This window comes from Gadus macrocephalus, chromosome 18, assembly GCF_031168955.1.
Source record: "Gadus macrocephalus chromosome 18, ASM3116895v1".
Classification (NCBI taxonomy): domain Eukaryota; kingdom Metazoa; phylum Chordata; class Actinopteri; order Gadiformes; family Gadidae; genus Gadus; species Gadus macrocephalus.
Window position 1 is genome coordinate 16,363,176 of NC_082399.1, and position 20,343 is coordinate 16,383,518.

At 45.8% G+C, this 20,343-nt stretch overlaps 1 protein-coding gene across 5 annotated transcripts in view; it reads left to right on the plus strand.

Annotated features, from left to right (window-relative positions):
- Positions 1-20,343, plus strand: part of jmjd1cb (jumonji domain containing 1Cb) — an 85,905-nt gene that overhangs the window by 41,429 nt on the left and 24,133 nt on the right. For 3 of the 5 annotated variants that reach the window (XR_009522821.1, XM_060036639.1, XM_060036640.1), the window contains exons 3-8: positions 9,972-10,085; positions 16,442-16,547; positions 16,972-17,096; positions 17,707-17,874; positions 19,283-19,324; positions 19,754-20,003. Coding sequence is in view for 4 of the 5 variants with exons in the window: in XM_060036639.1 (XP_059892622.1) it covers positions 9,972-10,085; positions 16,442-16,547; positions 16,972-17,096; positions 17,707-17,874; positions 19,283-19,324; positions 19,754-20,003 (805 nt within the window). In the remaining variant the exon portion in view is untranslated. Of the gene's footprint in view, positions 1-6,927; positions 7,397-9,971; positions 10,086-16,441; positions 16,548-16,971; positions 17,097-17,706; positions 17,875-19,282; positions 19,325-19,753; positions 20,004-20,343 lie in introns of those variants that run through there. The other 2 variants (XM_060036641.1, XM_060036642.1) reach the window with 2 other exon arrangements.

The following is a 20,343-nucleotide window of genomic DNA, read 5'->3' on the forward strand; positions in this document are numbered from 1 at the left end:
GGAACTTAGATTTGAATATTGTTTTTGTATTTCATCTCTGCTTTTGGTGATTACTTATAGTCTATTTATGTGTGTGTGTGTGTGTGTGTGTGTGTGTGTGTGTGTGTGTGTGTGTGTGTGTGTGTGTGTGTGTGTGTGTGTGTGTGTGTGTGTGTGTGTGTGTGTGTGTGTTTCTCTACCAAATTCTAGGTAATGTGGAAATGGTCGTGATAGGGGTGACTTAACAAACAGTTTCCAGGGACTAGGCCATAGATTGCTTCTCTTGTCTTGCCGCTATCTTTTTGTCATACCATAATTTGTTAATTTATTAATTGCATGTCACAAAAGTATCTATCTTTAGATTCAAAATCAACAAAGGTGTAACATGTATTCATTCTTCATTCTAGGTACAGTGCATAACATGTAGGCTACATATAACTTGTTACATCTTTAAAATACATAAACAAATCCAAATATTATGTTGATGTTGCAGTATTTTGAAGCAGGATATATCATTTAATAATACTAGTCCTATATTGTTGTTGAGAGTCTGTATAAGACACATCTGGTGTTGAACCTTTAGTGGCAGGCTGGGTAGGGGAATTCCCCATACTCAACAAGTTCTACAATAATGTCCATGGGGAGGAACGTCCCAAAACCCAGACTGAGAGTGACATAAACAGCAGCTGTGGGCTGCTGTTCAGAACCATCCTACAGCTCAACAGCAGCTAACGCAGTGGGGACAATGTCTGTTTAAAGTGAGCAAGATATAGGATATTCACCAGGTACTAGCCATGTCAAGTGACCGAGAGACGGGTCCCCGGTACGAGTCCCAGGGAGGCAGGACTCCTCTCTAAAGAGTTGTTTGGTGATGTTTTGTTTGGTGATGTGACTTCACTATCGGCACACCACAAATACCCTGCTGTAATCAGAACGGCACCTTTCAAAGTTTCAACAATGAATTGATATAACATTAAAGTCCCTGTTTAAAGGGTACCCCACTAGCTCTAGGAGAGTAAAGAGCAGGTTAGGAACTGTGAGCAGTCTAGGACTAGGTTTAACACACAGGTTCACTGTCTTTCAATATATGTTAAGTAGAGGAAACCAGTGCAGACCTTTTTTCATAAATAAATAGATCAATAAATGCACCTCAATAAATGTCTGCGTGTGTGTGTGCAGCATGTTTCTAAAACATTCTCCCAGTTTTTTTAGCACTACTTTGGTGCAAATATCACCAGAGTTCCATGCAAACATTCTCTAGCTCTCTCAGTCCATCTTACTTATCGCTCTAGACTAGAGGATGTAGTCCGAACAGGGCTGCGGATGGTATTCACCTTGAATTGGAACGACGGAGGACCAAATATGCCTTGGTCACCCTTTTCGCAGACCGTGTGGGTGGATGGGTGCCGGTGGGTGGGTGTGTGTGCGTGTGCGTGCCCACATGCTCACACTTGGCAGTGTTGTAAGCACAACGACAAAGAGTGTGTGTTATTGTGTTTCAGAGCTCAATATTACATCATTTGTCTCCCTTAGGGTGACCGAGTGCATGTTGCGGTGTTGGGGGAAGTATCTATGATAAAAACAGGATCCCTAAGTAGTTCATTAGTGTGCGTGCGCTCTGTCATTAACGATGAACACAGATGCTCACATGCATTTGTAGACTGAACACCGACAACACACGGGTGCACTGCATTAGTCTTCAGAATGACATCATGGAGGGTGTCCCAGGAATACATGTGATTGGTTTGTACTCAGTTAGGACCAGCGCCGGGGTCTGCAGACACCATGCAGGGACCACGGAGGCGTGTCTGAGCTCCAGCCTGTTTGCCGCTCTGACAGTCATCTCTACACTCTGCCACACGGTTGCTGGTGTGCATTCAGTGACAGCCCTCGTAACATGACCCCATAATGCCTTCTGCGTTCAAAAAAAGAAACTCTGATTAATTCAGTGGCCTCTTGTGTACAGGGTGATGGAAAGATCTGCTCCGTGGTAAACAGCTGCCCCTCCACTGGTATACAGCAAATCAACGGTCCCCTCCACTGGTATACAGCAAATCAACGGTAGAAGGGACAGGGAGAACTTTGTGTGTGTGTTTTGGTTGTTGTGACTCATTCTAGACGTTCATCGATATAAATCAACGCAAAATACAGCATCTTTGCAATCCTAACACTGTTTAATGGCATGAACAGCTAATTTAGTGTTTAGTGTAACAGCTAATTTAGTGTTTAAAGCACTGCTTTTTACCCAGGTTTTCTTCTACTCTAAAAGGCCATAAAATGCTGTGTTCTGGACTGCTTTTGAATTGGCTATTCGTCAGCTAGCACGTTCAATGGGGCGTCTTGATAACTGCGGTCCTCCTCATGACTCTCACACCCTTGAGCAGGAACCTTCTTCAGGTCTTGATGTGTGGTTGTGTCCTGTGGCCGTAGGCAATAGGCACGCTGACTACAACAGTCTTTTCACAGTTCCGAATCACCCCTACCTTCCTGTAACACACACACACACACACACACACACACACACACACACACACACACACACACACACACACACACACACACACACACACACACACACACACACACACACTACAATGTAGAATCCAGATGTTTCTCCAGTATACACAGGGGCAATGAGTGGGAGAAGCAGATAAGAAAACGGCGGATAAATTCATGATAAGGAGCAGGAGGAGTTTGTCAGATGAAGAGGAGAACAGAGCGGGCATGGCTCTCCTGTCCCTGCTGTACCAACACATGATGATGGAGGATACCGCTGATACCTTCTCTGTTATGGTCACACTCTTGGTGAGACTTGACAAAGGCTTAGACAGCTAAAGTTTGAGCACAACTGATGGGCACCAAGCAGAACCCCTTTGTGTGTATGAATGGAGAGTTGGGGGGGATTGATGTGTGTAGCTACAACGAGGGCTTAAAGGTGCTACTTAAGGCACCAGTGGAACGCACGTGTGTTTCTAGATCTGGACTCAAAATGGATTTGGGAACTTAATTTGATGCTTTTGAAGTGACTGGTGTGAGCTACATGACACTGGGATGGATGATCTAACGACCTCACACAACACTAGGGTTTGAGTCAACCACAGAAAACCGATTTAAAAAAATATTCAACCGACTCTACGACCAATCGATAGGTCGATCGGGAAAATGGTAATAATGTGCAGGTTATCTGTAGATGAAGTTAATGGGCCACAGTGCTCTCTACTCAGGCTGGAAGCTGGAGGAGGAAGTCAGGGGGTTCAGATCCACACATGGTCTGTTTGAGTACTGAATAGTGTATCTGTGTACGGTTTAGGCTGATAATTTGTTCCGGTGGGCCAACCTGCATTTCAACACTTAAAAATACAATGAAGTATACCCTGAAGGTGCTGGTTAAATACACATTGTACACATCTAATGGACCTTTTTGTCTTGAGAAAGAGTGGCTGGTTTAATGTTTTTCCTGTCTTGGTAGGGACCGCAGGTGCCCAGCAACTAGCATCATGTGAAAAAGCATGATGCCCACATGCACCAGATGCTCATGCATGTACCCACACACATACACACGGTGGTGTGTGTGTGTGTGTGTGTGTGTGTGTGTGTGTGTGTGTGTGTGTGTGTGTGTGTGTGTGTGTGTGTGTGTGTGTGTGTGTGTGTGTGTGTGTGTGTGTGTGTGTGTGTGTGTGTGTGTGTGTGTGCGCGTGTGTGTGTGTGGGGACTACCTCATCAGTGTTTCCCCTACCATTTTTTTTCCCAGCTTAAGTGATAAGTGCACACAGTGTTGACGTGCATGTGCACGGTGCTGATAAGTGCGTGTGCAGATGTGTGTGTGCACAGTACAGAGGTGCGTGTGCACAGTACAGATGTGCGTGTGCAGATTTGCGTGTGCACAGTGCAGATGTGCGTGGATCAGGGAGGTTGAGGGTCATCACTGATCCCAGTAGGGCTCTGGTTATTTCCAACAAATAAGTGACCTAATTTATTGAGTTGATATTTAAATGTCGATCTAGTTTACTAAGATGTGCTACTTTCACTTTTGCCAGCCACCAAACTAACACAGTGTTTCACGTAAATAGACCTTACTCTGAGGATCACTTGGTATTTTTATCGTTAAATCCATCCGTGATGGACAACACATTAAATGCTCTCTGTCACCAACCCACTTCCACCCAACCATCTGTGAGCACAGCTCCCCTCGCAGCCCGCTCTCAATCTAAACATGATCATCTGGGGAGGAAGGATTGTTGTTTCCCCGCAGAGAACACGGCTACCCTATTCATTTATAGAATCAATCAGGAGTTCACCAATCAGTGTGAGGCATGCCAGATATACCCACCGAATGGAATCTGTTCCACGGTCTGAATCTCAACCAGGACTCCTCAATTGATTTTGTAGTCCCTTTTTTGGTATGAAAAAGTGAACAGTCTAAGTTAAATCAGTCGACTCTGTATTATATACAGTCTTATGTAGGTTACCCCCACCCTAGAGCTCCAATGGCCACACAGTTCTTGACCTGCTCTTCACTGTTGTAGATCTAGTGGATACAGTTCTACACAGAGATTTGAATCCATTATTAGATTTTTGAAATGTGAGATGTCTCTGGTTTAATTTCATTTTGGTTCAGCCGTTTTTGAGAAAAGGGTACTTTGTAAAGCCCCTATTGTTTCGAAAAAATTACCAAACGCGAGACGAACTCAGAACGGGATGAAGTCTTTAGTTCCGGGCGTCACATGGCTCTAAATGAGTGTGAATCTCTGTTGACTAACCAAGATGGTTATGACCAGGGATAACCGCGCTAGGCCCTACTGTTGACTCCCCACATAACATTATCTACAGGGGTTTGTCCACTAAACTGATGACAAGTCAGCAAGTTAACGTTGTGTTTAGCGGACATTTGATTTGAAATAAGCAACACCATGTGCTTAACGTAACGTGAACACAATTGCCTACATGAACTCTTCCTTGAATAATATCTGCCGGACTCCTGGATTATATATTTTTAACTACTTTGAACTAATCGTTACTTGGATTTAGCGACAAGAAGCGGCAGAAATGACACATTATTACTGGAAGTCAGTTGTGTTTTCTCTTCAAGATTCCTATACTTATTCTGAAGCCGTTCGTGAGCCACTCCAATGACTGTATAATCATGCCTTCTCTTCAGCAGAAAACTATTTAGCTGTCAGTTTTTTTTTCACAATATTTATTCAATGACAATAATGACAATGTAACTGTGGGGGGTTCAGCAGTGGGCACCTATGGTGTATATGTCTTCAATAAAACATAAAGCATCTTAGACTAGCCAACATGGCCTTCACCTGGACCAATCTGAATGCTAGTGTTGATGGCTCCCCTCCGCGTTGACGGCCGACATGATGTCCCTGAAGGATAAAGTGGTAGCTGCTGTGTCTCTAATGTTTAGCGAATCCTGCTAATGGACACAGCTAGTCTCTCTTACATCAGCAGCCTTTGAGAGTGAAATAGGAAATGCATAAGGAAAGTGAATGATCAAATCAGTCATTGCAGCCTTGCGTTGCACCAATGTAGTTATATTTGTTAGTGTTATGGCTCTGTACACAGAGGTGTAACACATAGCTGTTGCACTAATGTCGTTATATTGATTATGGCTCTGTAGCACAAAGCTGTTGCACCAATGTAGTTATATTTGTTATGGCTCTGTAGCACAAAGCTGTTGCACAAATGCAGGTATATTTGTTATGGCTCTGTAACACAGAGCTGTTGCACTAATGTAGTTCTATTGGTTATGGCTCTGTAACATGGAGCTGTCACACAAAGCTGTAACACCAATGTAGTTATATTGGTTATGGCCTCTGTAACACAGAGCTCCACGATAGCTATGGCCAATGTTCGTGGCATAAGTAACATATTTGACATAATACATGACTGATTAAATTTAGTATCCAGTCTGTCAGGTCTTCCCAAGTAATGCCTCAGTGTGCGTGTACGGCTACCTAGCTTTTAGCTGGTAGCCACAAAGTCGGCCAAGCTACCATGTGAGGCTTTAGCTGGTAATATAAATCTCCCTCTCGTGCCTCTCTCATCGCCAGATGGAGATGGGTTATGGTAATCTGTTTGTGTGTGTGTGTGTGTGTGTGTGTGTGTGTGTGTGTGTGTGTGTGTGTGTGTGTGTGTGTGTGTGTGTGTGTGTGTGTGTGTGTGTGTGTGTGTGTGTGTGTGTGTGTGTGTGTGCAGTGCACACGTCTTTGCAATTCAGGAGGGAGACAGCATGGAGAATAACGAATCATATTGCAGCACTCTCCATTTGAAGCTTTCACCACTCCATTGGCAGGGCCTTCCTTCCTCTCTTCATGCCCACACTATTAAGAGGCATGACAGTATACTTTAAACATTAACACACCCACGTCCTCGCCCACACAAGACACACACATTCTCAGCTTTTCTCTACACAGTGTGTGTATCAATATGCTGCTTTCACAAATGCTTGCTGGTATTTTTAGGTGGCAGGTGCAGATAATATCAGTGGCAACAGCATCTGTCTCCTGGGTGGTGTTGTCACAGAGATAGAAGGGTAGAAAGTATGTTCAGCTCAGCACTGAGTTGTACTTTTGGCCATCCAGCCCCTTTGTTCAATTGAAGTATATTCTAATGTAGTATTCTGGTGGTGATTTATATGTTTATTCTATTTGCATTGTCTGTAATATAAATATTTCTGCCCTCATAGTGAGGTGTTTTATTTTGCAGACGGAATTGTCCTTGAATTGTCCCAGATCCAGACCAACCTATTCCAGATATTCTGACTAATCTATTCCCTTCTCCGGAGAGAAAAAAGACCAACACAAACAGATGGAGAGAGAGAGAGAGAGAGAGAGAGAGAGAGAGAGAGAGAGAGAGAGAGAGAGAGAGAGAGAGAGAGAGAGAGAGAGAGAGAGAGAGAGAGAGAGAGAGAGAGAGAGAGAGAGAGAGAGAGAGAGAGAGAGAGAGAGAGAGAGAGAGAGAGAGAGAGAGAGAGTTTGAGGGAGGGCTATAGAAAGTGAGCCAGTGAGAGTGCAAGCGAGCTGAGCCAGGGAGTGTGAGACATTGCAGCTTTCTAGAGGAAGTGTGTCTGTGTGTCCCTCTCTCGCTCTCCCTCTCTGTCTGTTGCGTCAGAAGCTGTTAAAATGTCGGCCATGTAGCTGGTGTGCTCTGCTCTCCTTCTCCTTTCTCCTCTTTCTCTTCATCTGACCGGCTGTCAGACGTCCCTCACCACAGGACACAGTGTGAGGTCTGTGCGTCTATCTCTCTCTGCGTCTGACGCGTCCATGTTAACCTTCCACCGTTCTCTCACGGGTGACTGTGCTGAAGAAAGACTGTTTTGTGGACTCCGTTTGTGTTTTCCGTTTGGTATTTTTGTATTGGTTGCCCAGCCTGTGTCTTTCAAAGGAGTCGTGAGCATGGAAAAGAGGTAATGAATCTCCTCTCTACATCTCTTCACATTTCTTCATGGTAAAGACTGACCTGGAGGTTGGATGGATGGTTATCTGTGTGTTATTTCTAACAATTGGTCCAACGGCGAAGCGTTTTGTCTCTGTGGACCAGCACTCCATCGAAGTCTTGTTACGGGTCTCATTATGAACACTGTGAGTCCAGCCTGTTCTGTGTGTGTGCAGTGTTGTATGGAAACAAATTATCTTCTTTTCTGTGTTCAGTGGCTCAAGCAAGTATGCTTTAGACAAAAAGTAAATGTAACATTACTGTACAAAGGTTACAAGACATGGGCACTTGAAGCCCAGCTGGAATCAGATGTCTGTAAATTAGTTCTATCATATCACAGGGCATCTTTGTAACTGTATTTGCTATATGCTGCTGGTTTGGTCGCCCATATGGCTTCAGACTGGTCCGTGTGGTTCTAATCAACCTATGCACAAGCGTGTTTTATGTTACAAGACAGCAATGGATCCAGTTGGATACTGGCTCTGTCTGTATTGAGCAAGGCACTGCCACGCAAATACTATCCATCCTTTTCTTATGAGATAATGGATCCAGAACATCTATTTATAGCATAAGCCACACTAACCACCAACTAGTTTCAGAGACACACTTGTATTAAGCAATAACTGTTGCAAATATAGACTTAAAAAAAAAAAAAAGAATGTCATGTTAAAATAACAGCCGGCCTTGTACATTGTGTGCAACATTACTGCTCATTTAGGTTAGCTTATGAGAGTTAGTTGTTCACATTTTAGAAAAGGATAACATCGTGTCTATGAGGCAGTATCTCTGGTTCCTCTCACATTAACAGCTGGGCGGGGGTTCAGTCAGAGTGTATTGCTAGACTACACCCCACAATATCGTCTCTTCAATTATGACCTTCTTCGGATTATGGCGAGCGTGCGTGCGTGCGTGTGTATGGACGTTGTTCGGTAATATCCATTTTGGAAGATTCAGTCGGCTGTGGCTTTGCTTTCTTTTGCAGCAAATCTTATTCCACCCATCTCATCTACAAACCACGCTGTGTGAGAATAACAGCTGCCTTTCCACAAAACCAATTTTCTGTTTTCAAGACTCACACTTATGTATCTAGCGCTATAGACCCTATAGCCTCTCTCGGAAGCATCTCCTTCTAGAAGTAGGCCGGAAGGTGTTGCTATTGGAACAACCCAAGATAAGGTATTTTAAAAAAACTGGTGTGTGCTCCAAGAAAGGTCCTTCTGAAAATTGTTTTCCAGAAGTCATTGCGTTCGAGTCATTTCTTGTTGTAGGCCAACATCCCATACTCCGTACACCCGTACACCTGCTGTTTAGCTGGTCCTCCTTTCAGGAAGGAGAGCGCCACAAAGCCCTCAGATCTGTGTTGCTGTACATTACAGGGTGTGTGGGAAGACCCTCATGGGAGTCCTGAGAAATGTGGAGAGGTTGCGAGTGTGTATGTGTTTCTATATTTATGTGTCCTAGAAATATTTGTAAAAAAGAGAAAAGCAAAAGCAGGGCAGACTAGAAGCCTTGCTGTTCCGCCACACTCCAAGCCAGATTGGACCAGATTTCCCGCACAATCTGGCAACCGCAGCCAGGGTCGCCAGATTGTGTTAGAAATCTGCAAACCTGCGTACTGCAGCCTGGGACTTTGGTCAGATTGGGTGGGAAATCTGGCCCGATCTGGCAACACTACTCCCAGCCTGCCTGTCAGCTCCAGAGTCTGGTACAGATATTAGTAAATGTTTGCTACCAATACCTTTAATATGGCTATGTAAGCCCTTCAACATAGCACTAGTCAGACATGCTAGAAATAGAGTGTGAGTGTGTGTGTGTGTGTGTGTGTGTGTGTGTGTGTGTGTGTGTGTGTGTGTGTGTGTGTGTGTGTGTGTGTGTGTGTGTGTGTGTGTGTGTGTGTGTGTGTTTCACAGCATTCCTCTAATCTCTAAACATTACATGACCTTATTATCTAATCACCAACTCATGCACACATGCGCACCACACACACACACAGTCTCTCCCCCGTGCTGAGGCTAATTACCAAACAAAATAAAATATGGGTATACAATACAATATATAAATGTATACAATCTAATGGCTACTCATGAAATAACATTAGTGGTTGACCATAAACCCTCTCTCTTTTCTCTACACTCGTATCTGCACCCAGCCTTGAGCTCAGAACCGTAGGCTGACGCATGTCATCGTACGTACAGAGTGTGTGTGTGGGTGTGTGTGCAGTGTAGATGCGGGAAAGGCAACATCAAAGTTGGGTGTACTGCCTTTGAACTGTCAGACTTCCTCCTCATTAATGTATTCATGTGTCTCTCTCATGTTGTCATACACTCTCTGCCACTGATTCTTCCATTGCCTTCCCTTCACTACGTTGCTCTTAGTCGGTCCTTAGTCTCTATTTCACTCTAACTTAAAGACTTCCCATACATGGAAGGGACTCCAACCAGTGGCCCATGTTGTAGTCTAGTGGGTGTTGGGTTGTGGTTGTTTTGGATCCATGAGTTGCACGTCTTTTCTGTTTCCTAATCATGTCTCTCTGTCCTCTCTTCAAGGCATTCAAACCGTTGGTTTGGAAGAGCTTGCTGTCCTCTGTAACAGCAGTGGAGTTCCTTTTAGACCGCCAGCTGGACTTCCTGTCCGACCCTTCAGCGTACCAGCCCTACCAGGTAGCACACACACACTGAATCACACCCCTGTGGAGTGTGTGCGGAGGGTGGCTAGCTTAAGCAGCCTCACCTGCCTGAGTCCGACTGATGACGGGACTCTGGGGCTGGGTGAGGCTGCACACCTGTTGTGCTGGAGAAATCAGTGTGCACAGGTTAAACCAGCCATCACAACACACACTCTGGGAGATATCCTACATGTCAACATTGAGCACCAGTTCATGTATCCTTGTCAATCAACTTCTACATTAAACCGGTTTTCCAACACCACCGCGGCGCCCTGTGTCCTTAGCCCAGTAAAAGACACCTGGTGGAGCTTATGTAAGGTCCATGCTACACACTGCCTAGGTAGCTTGTAGCATGGACCGTGCATGTTATGGCTGGGCCAGAGGCATGGCCTCACTGTCTGGGCCAGAGGCTGGGTCTCTTATGTTCTCACTCTGCAAGCGTTGCTGCTAAACTCAGATTTATCGTTCATATCAGATTTTTGGTTTGGCTATTCACATAGTTGTTTAAACGTGGCACGTATGGGGTCCCGATGTGACCTGGGCCTTTTGGGTCTATTCATTGGTCGGAGCCCGACTCTGACGGCAGAGCTTCTGGCCGTCAGAAAAGGAAAACATCTTATTGATCCTCCATGTCCTCCATGTTGGTATTTGCGGAGTAACTTGTGAACTGTGATGGATGTCGATCGAAAGTGACGTTGAAGACACAGGTCACATCATGTTTCGGCCACTTCTCCTGGCAGTGTGAACAAGTTTTCCGCTAAGCTCTTGGGTTTTCTAGGAAGGTATATTAGGTCATATGGGAGCTCTGTGCTTTCTTTATTAATCGAACAGTTGCAGAATAGTCTAATGTTTGAACAGACCGCTGTGGCTCGTGATGCGGCACACAATCATTTATCAGAAATTCTGATAACCTTTGCAAGTTCAGAACAAAGTCAATAAAGGCATGCTTTCGGCAAGACCAGTTTGGAATTCCTACCCGTTTAAATCTGAACTTGCACATGTGTTCATTTTTGTTGGAAGGTTGTTTTTGCTGTGGACAGATCTGATATGGAAGTATGAGTTAGACTAGCTGGAGCTCAACACACTGCTCTGTTCTGTCAATGTTTCCAAAAGGCTCTTTTGTGAAGCCGGATGCATCGTCGATTTCAGACGCGTTGTAGGTCTGTAAAGAAAGAACCCATAAATCTGGAATGGCTTCCAACGATCCTAATCATCGCCTTCACCGACCTTATCTTGCATGTATGGCTTTATGTAACTGTAATGTATTCTAATCACTTCCCCCCAGCTACACTCCCTAGACACCTGTCCTACTATAAATAGGAGAGGCACACGCACTAAGCACATACACAGGCACACACACTCGGCACGCACGCACACACTCATGCAGACAGACAGACACACTCTGTGGTGGCTTGACCTGGACTTCTGTCACACTCTCTATCTTGCTTGAAATCTCACTGTTGGTCTCACAAGCCTCTCTGTGACCAATAAGAAGTGACCATGAGTCCACCTAGGAGAGGTTGAGGCCACGCTGTGACGTTCTGATGGCCAGACTATTATAATACGAGATGGCTCAGCGTGGCAGACACTTGGGAGGGAGTTGGAGGGATGGCCCAGAGCTCCGGAGGTCAATGGATGACTCAATACAGAGTCCAGGCACTCTTACTCATATTTATACTCATTTCCATATTAAACTGTTTTTCAATCATTCGAAGTTACTCAGACCAAAAACATGGGCTGCAGTTGAAGGACAGAAGCCCCAACTCATCGTGGCGCAGACCGGCCCTCCCCCTTCTTCTTCTTCTGCTGGACAGGAAGACGTGAGGGAAGAGGAGAAGGAGAGCGGGAGGGAGGAGGCAGAAGAAGGAGTAAGAAGTAGCTCTGTTTGGGCACAAGCTGTACAATGAAGTCACTGTTTAGTTAGCCAACCCTACCCTTCGTCTGGAGAGAGAGAGAGAGAGAGAGAGAGAGAGAGAGAGAGAGAGAGAGAGAGGAGAGAGAGAGAGAGAGGAGAGAGGAGAGAGAGAGAGAGAGAGAGAATGAGAGAGGAGAGAGGAGAGAGAGAGAGAGAGAGAGAGAGAGAGAGAGAGAGAGGAGAGATAAGCGGGCTGCAGCTGCTATCCCTTGGAGGGTCAAACACACACAGATACAAGCCCTCCTTTGGTGGAGTGCAGCTGACAGCACCCCCAGACTAACTTTATGGCCTTATGCCCTGGAAGGCCATGAACACAATTCTATCTCTTTCTTTCTCTCTCTGTCTCTCTGTCTCTCAGTCTCTCAGTCTCTCAGTCTCTCTGTCTCTGTCTCTCTCTCTCTCTCTCTCTCTCTCTCTCTCTCTCTCTCTCTCTCTCTCTCTCTCTCTCTCTCTCTCTCTCTCTCTCTCTCTCTCTCTCTCTCTCTCTCTCTCTCTCTCTGCTCTGACTACTTCTTACTCAGTCAGTCTGTCCTTGTCACTCTCTCCATTTCAACACAAGCCACACACACACACACTGGGCCTATTCATTCACTCTGTCCAGCACCCTCTTCCCCATCACATGCCACATTTACTCCTGCGTCACATTACTGTAACAACAACTTCTCTCTCTCTCTTTCTCTTTCTATCACTCAAACACAATCACTCACTCACTCTCACACACACACTCACTCTCACACTCACAAACACACACTCTCACGCAGACACACACAAACACACACACTCTGTCATGTAATTTCCCACACGCTGTTCTCTACACATGTGTAGGTGTGATCCATGTTGTAGAACAGAGCCAGCTGGCCTACAGGCCCAGCCCACCCTTTGGAGAAGGAGTCAGTGTATACTGGGGGAGTCATGACACAACAGGGGTTTGGATGGTCCTGGACCATTCCTACTTGAGTACCATTGGGCAACTGTGGTCGTTCCAGGTTCGAGACAAAGGCAGACACCATGAGGGTTTATCCTCTCTGTGAAACAAAAATAAACTCATACATTTTGTGATGGAAGAATAACAATTTCCTTTTTGCGATTGTTTTGAAAAAACGAAACATGTACCCCTCTAAGACTTCCAACTATGAATAAGTCCGCTGTCAAAACGTTACGTCGGCTGACTATCATTTATGTTTATCTCCCGCTAGCAGACGTTATTTTCTGATGAGAAAGTCGACTCGATAGTACACTTCTTCATGTTTGTTTCATGCCCGATTCAATTCGGTAACACACTGGCTGAGGTAATGATGTCCCGGCGCCTCGTTGGCCTATCATTAAATCCTGACGGCAGACAGTAGGCGAAATGATAAATGAGCATTCTACCTCCAACCGCTCTACGGTACCCCGTTACAATCGTAATACAAACGGGCCCGGTAACGGTCAATGTCTCAACACAAATGAAGCACTTCCTCATTGTGTAGCTCGTGTCTGGACTCTGAATAGGGCCCATGCCTGGTCTGCCAGCGTGGCGAGGCGGTTGTTCTACTGATGCAATCAGTTCCTCTCTGGAGGGGAAGTGGTCCCCAGGCGTGGAGGTGATTTCCTCCAGGGCGTTGGGCCGTGGCGGCGGCGTTGGGCCCCCCGTGCGAGGGCGAGCGGGTCTGACAGCTGCAGGTGGCCGTACCGCTGTGTCTCTGTGGGTTGAAGTGAGAACGATGGCTTGTCCGTTCCTGTCTGGAGTCCGCTTGCTAACTTGCTAACTACCATACCGTCAATTATAAATGGCCATAACTTTGGCTACGTTCACAACTTCAATATTTATAAGCCCCGATTGGAAGGCGCCTCACCTTGTGTAGCTGGCAGTGAGGTAACCAGAGCTCCCCTGTGGTGGATCTCTGGATGGCAGTCAGACCGTGAGCCGCACACCTCAGCATGTTGTACCAGGGGAGTCGCTGCTTCTCAACGCCCTCCTCCTCTGACACAATCATGTTTTCAAACTGGAATATCATCATTTGGGGGCTATCCCCCAAGCATGTTTTCATATTGCGATTAGATGCTGATTTAGCATATCAAGTGAATAATCAGTCATTTTTTTAATTGATTGACAGCCCTAATATAATTGTCAATGTTTAATTGGCCTGGCTGTCTGATCTGAATCCATGGAAACAACACCAGTGTTTATCTCACCCCTCAACAATGCATCTTCCTCAGACCCTCGCTTGGCAGGCCTGCGTGATATTCAGAGAAACTGGTGATCTGGTGGTCATGGAGACTGTGTTGCCTTGGTAACTGTCTAAAAGGCCCACCATTGGCCAAAATAGACAGCAGAACGTAGTAAAAATATGTGTAACACACACACACGCGCGCGCGTGCATACACACACACACACACACACACACACACACACACACACACACACACACACACACACACACACACACACACACACACACACACACACACACACACACACACACACACACTGTTTATATGGTTACATTTTCACATTTGTTTCAGTTTTTCTTCGGGGATTCTTTTGTCCAACCGAGTCTAGAAAGGGAGACTCGTTACACCATATATTACTACCTCATAACTCTCATTGTTTCATTGAGAAGCGGATGGGCATCAAACTAGGCCAGCTAATGCTTTTTGTGATTGCCTTGAAGAGAAGTGGTCTACGGTAACGCCACAGGCGTTTCAGTCTCTTCCTATCGCGGTTAGGAAGCGGTTGTGAGTTGGTGATGAAGAGACTCATGTTTTCTCTAGAGAGGCAGGTGGAACCAGACCCATGTTTAGAGGTACTTCACACTCAATGTAGATGGACTAGCGATAACTTCTCATCTAGATAGAATCTGGCCTCTCATAAACAACCCCTCCATCTAAACACATGATTCAGGGCGTGTTGTGCCGTTGGTGTAAAGAGTTGTTGAACAAAGATCCAATCTAGACATATCTATTGTGTAAAGCGTAGGTTTATCGACTATGGGGGCTCTCAGCTACCTGGTGTCTGACTCTACTGGAGCCTCTGGCCCTGTTCAGCACCACTGGAACACTGCAGCAGAACGGAACGGTGGCGTGTGAAAGAGACATAATGAGGAGCAGGGAGAGACACACAGAGGGAGTGGAAAGAGGGAGGCGGCTGGGGGAAGGTGAACTGAAAGACATCACCACATCTAGGCTGCAGCTCTGGGAGTCCACCCCCTGCCCCCCCCACAGTAGAACGAGGGCCGGGCTACAGTCAGAGGGCTGGGGATGGGAGGCTACGTACTGGCAGTTCCCACGGAGACCGTCTCTTTGGACTGAACATTGATGGAGGGGGAGAGGCCAAAGCGAAGCGTGTTCACTCTGGCTTATGCAAGGCGGTGTTTTGTCTGAAAGAACCTGGGTTGGCGTAGGTGCAGGCACAGAGGTATAGAACATAATGTCTTCAGGATTAGCAGAAGAGAGAGATAGAGGCATTGTGTGTGTAGACTCCAACCTGCCGCTCGCTGAATTAATCATGACATGGTCTTTTTCTACTCCCACTCCTCCTTTCATCCATCCTCCCCCACTCTCCTCTTCCTTACCTTGGGCTGACAGCCATCCCTCGCATTCACTCCTTGTTCTCCTCCCCCCTCCCTTACTATACCGCTCATCCCCCTCACTCCGGTGTGTGTGTGTGTGTGTTAGTGTGTGCGTGTGTGTTCACATGCATGTGTGTTCATATGCATGTTTCCACCCTAACACAGCGGTTGTTCGTAGCGTAAAGTGGGTCGTTGGTAGCTGGCCTGACTGGTGGACACATACAGAGTGAGCTTTGAGGCTCGCAGCCAGAAGGGTGTGGGTAGGAGCAGGTCACCGGAGGTCAATGCCAGGAAAAGTGACTCACATCCTCAGTGGCTAACAGGAAGTGTTGTCGTGCCATCCACAGTAGCTATGATAGTATCTTCTCACTCGCTCTGGTGCTCTGGAAGTGGGAAGTGGCTTCATGTCAATGCGTTAATGATCACTAGGTCACTTCTTAGAAGGTAGTACAGATACAGTCAGATAATATTAGACCAATGTTTCACATATCCGGCCTATTGTGTCACAATATCATAATAAGGGTATAGATGCTGTGTTACCATCAGCCTTATCCGTCCATATAAGCCAAACTCTTCAGCCCCTCTAGAGTATCTAGTGAATGCTCGGATGGCACTAAAACCATTTGATTGCATCTACGCTTACTGATTTGATAACCTTTACTAGTAGTCTGTTTGTTGTTTAAGGAAAGCCAATGGGGATTAAGAGGTGGTCCGTGACCTCTTGAACCCCTTTGTGCTGGGCTTCCAGCCTGGCGGCCCTCATCCTCGTTCCCCAGGCACTCTGTGTTTGGCCTTTGGATCCCGTCCATGTGATCTACTACCAGACAGGAAGCTGTGTGTACATGTGGGTCATCCCCTCACATTGTTTCTCTCTGTGTGTCGTAGGATGAAGTGGACAGCCAGAGCCCTGTACTAAGAGACAACCCCCAGCTCCATGAAGAGGTGAAGGGCTGGCTCAAAGACCAGAAGGCTCAGGAAATCTTCATGCAAGGTAAAGGTAGTTATTAAACACGCAGTGTATTACATACGTACATTTATCCACCAACCCGCTGCACTAAAAACATGGGGGGTCTTTAACGCATCAGCTCCTCTGAGTGTTCTTTGTTCATGACGTAGATCTAAAGATTGGTTATGGGTTGCTTTCACATACAAACCTCAAAACATTATATAGTTCGCTGTGAAGAACATCCGTCCCACCTTAGCATTTCATTATTAAGTCTTGAAAATAAATAGTATGACCATGGCAATGCTTTATTGTTCGTTGGAAGGTATTTCTGCAGTATTACATCTTTTCGGCGCCATTTCCTCAAATGAGTTCCAGACATCCATTCAGCTCTTTCCCCTTGGTTCTCAGCTCTGTACTGATGGCTGTTGGCTCCCGTCCCTTCCAATTGTTGTGTTTCTCTGTGGTCCAGGTCCTTATTCGCTGAATGGCTACCGTGTGCGCGTGTACAGACAAGACTCAGCCACCCAGTGGTTCACTGGCATCATTACTCACCATGACCTCTTCAGTAGAAACATGGTCGTCATGAATGATCAGGTGAGCATACACACACACGAGGACACACACGTATGCATGCACACACAGAAAAACAGTCACACACACACACATACACCCACACACAAATACACACGCACATAGATGCAGGGAGTAAAAAGGTCTACAAAATCTTGCTCTCTTCTGCTCTTTTCTGCTCTCTCTTTACAACTCTCGAAACACACCGACCATACTTTTAATGCATTCTTTTCTCAAGATAAGCAAGATGATGGAAGTCTGAATAACCAAGCTAAGCACGGTCCTCCTGAGGAAGTTGCATTGATTTCAGATGCGCCAGTGTTTCTCAGACTAAGACGGTCACCTAGGTGTCAAAATTACAACACATTAATTTTAAGAACAACATGGTATAACACAATGATTTAAAGTACTGATTTAAAAGTTGAAAGAATATCCACAAGCAAGGAAAGCCAATGGATATCAAAAATAAATCTCTTATTGGGTCTTTTTTTGCACTTCTTAGTGCAAAAAACACACTTCTTAGCCCCATTTAGCCAACTGGCATCCATTAAAACAGGCCCTTCCACTGTTTGATTGGTGGTAGTCTGTTGTTCTTGGAGCACGTTCCATGGCTAACCCTGTCCGGCCCCTGTAGGTGCTGGAACCTCAGAACGTGGACCCCTCAATGATCCAGATGACCTTCCTGGACGACGTGGTCCACTCGCTGCTGAAGGGAGAGAATATCGGCATCACCTCAAGACGGAGGTCCAGATCCAGCCAAAATAACAACAACAACAACAGCAGCGGCAGCAGCTCGGTCCATGTGAGTGCATTCCACACGCCCCACACCGACGTACAGCTGCGGCCTCAGCATGTGGTCGACCCAGTTCAGGCAGGCAGTGCAGCCGTTGCTTTGTGTGTAGTATTTTGGATTGAAGTTAGATGGCTGGGGGGATGGCCACCTGTTTGGTTCCTACGCCACATGTCCTCATCAGCTCATGTCCAGAATGATCAGCGCTCATGGCGTGGAGTTCATAGAGCTGGCTGAACCCTTTAATGTTGTTGATCACGGTCTCCTGGCTGTGCCGGGGGGGTAGTTTGGTCAACAAACATATGACGTGCCTGAGATATATATATATATATATATATATATATATATGCAATTTGGCTATCACTCTTTAGGAGAAAGTTGATATCTCAAACACAACTGCACTCCTTCATGTTATCAAAAGCTTTTTGCGTACCACAGTGCAGTAATCATTGGATTGTAGCGCCGATTGCTATCGAGATTAATGATTAATACATATAACAGAAAGTGAAAACTATTGTTCGAGGGTGAATGATTATAGTTTACCACTATGGATGCAATAATGCTACCACTATGGATGCTGTGTGTAAGAAACGTAAATAGGCTGTTACCTTTATTGAGTGAATGTAGTGAAAATATTACCTACACATATTTAAAAGTCCACACGTGTAAATAAAGTTTTGTGATGTAAATAGTAGAGCTGTCAAGCGATTAAAATATTTAATCGTGATTAATCGCATTAATGTCATAGTTAACTCACGATTAATCGCAAATTCTTTTTCTATGCTAAATATCCCTTGATTTTTTTTTTGTCCCATAATTCTTCTCATTTTAATTCTCTTATCAACATGGTGAAGTGCATCGGCTTGCCTTGTGCAAATGTTTTTTTATTGATAACAACATTGGCATATACTGATCAAAACAGGACGATACAAAAAAAGAGCCTATAGTGCAATTAAACGACTGCTTTGAACAAATGTCATTTGAACATTGCAGTCAGGCTACTGCTTCTTTGTTTTGAGCCAAAGAAAAAAAAAAAATAAAAAAAATTGGTTTGCGTTAACGCCGTTAATAACGCGTTTAACTGACAGCTCTAGTAAATAGATAAATGATACACTTGACCACACTTGACTTGATGCACTGAATATGTATCCACAAATCCAAATTGCGCATTTGTCATTCTTGTGGATACGAACGGCTGTGGAGACACAGATCTTCTTGGAACTGTTTCTCCGCGACCACAGAGAGAACAATGAGTCAAGCATAACTAGGGCAAAGTTGAAATCAGTTGAACTTTGAGGAGAGCCATTTAAAGCTCTGAATCAGGATCTGATGTGGCACATGGAGCTCTGCTGATCTCTCTATCAACCAGCCAATCCTCTTGATCCCTAACAAATGTCTCCTTGTTTGTTGTGTCCCCCAGACGGCCGGAGGGAGAGGCGGCGGAACCCCTGGCAACACTCAGGTACCCACCCCTCGCCCCGAGCACCAGCCTTCAAAACATCTGTTTCTCATGGAGCCAGCGAAACAAAGATTACCTCATAAGAAAATACATTCAGTAATTCAGGCAAAATCAGTAAAAAATAAATGTATGAGATCATTTTGTTTTGGTTTGTCTATATAGAATTAGAATATATATAATTCCTCCTCCTACCTTCCCACTCAACCCCACTTGACCTCTTTTAAGCAATAGGTTTTATTCATTTTTGCTGCATTTCACTTCCCAGTCCGTGCACTGTTTGCTGATCTTACATCAGAGAGATTCAGTGGAGAAGAGAGATACAGTACACATTACAGAAGAGCTGCAGTACACAGTGGAGAAGAGAGATACAGTCGTTGTTGTGTGGCTACATTCTGCTGTACGAGTGAATCTTTCCAACGTCATGCTGATCAGGGTCACTACACACGAGCCCAGGCCAACAGCCCGCGGCCCATCACAAACTCATCAGGCAGTGCTTCAAAGGGCTCCCAGGGAGCCATGGCCTCTCAGCAGCAGAGCCAGGCCCAGCCAGGCAGCCAATCGGCCGGCCACGCCCACTCCCCCGGGGCCCGGGACCAGCGCGGGGCCCGCTCTTCCAGGAGGAAGGGGTCGGACAGCAGCGTCCCCGAGGAGGAGAAGGAGAGGAGGGAGGAGCCGGGGAGAGGTGAGGGCACAGGGGGCTTCACACACTAACTGAGCATCACTGAGGTTGTTACTGGAGTGTCTTCATCAGGCTGGTAATGAAGTCAGTGGAGTTCTGTACTGGCCTGGGAACCAGAACAGAGCTGGTGTTTTATTTGCTCTGGAAGATGGTGTGGCCCCCATCCGTTCTGACCCTTTCCAGCGGACCTGGGCGGGGTCGGGCCCACAACCCTTTATCTAATATGGGGGTGGTTAAATCGGATGATTGGCTGACCAAGATGGCTGCCGCTGGTTGTCGGTGGTCTGTTGAAACTGTGGTCGAATTCGTTATCCGCTACCGCTATATTTGCTCTCAAAGAATA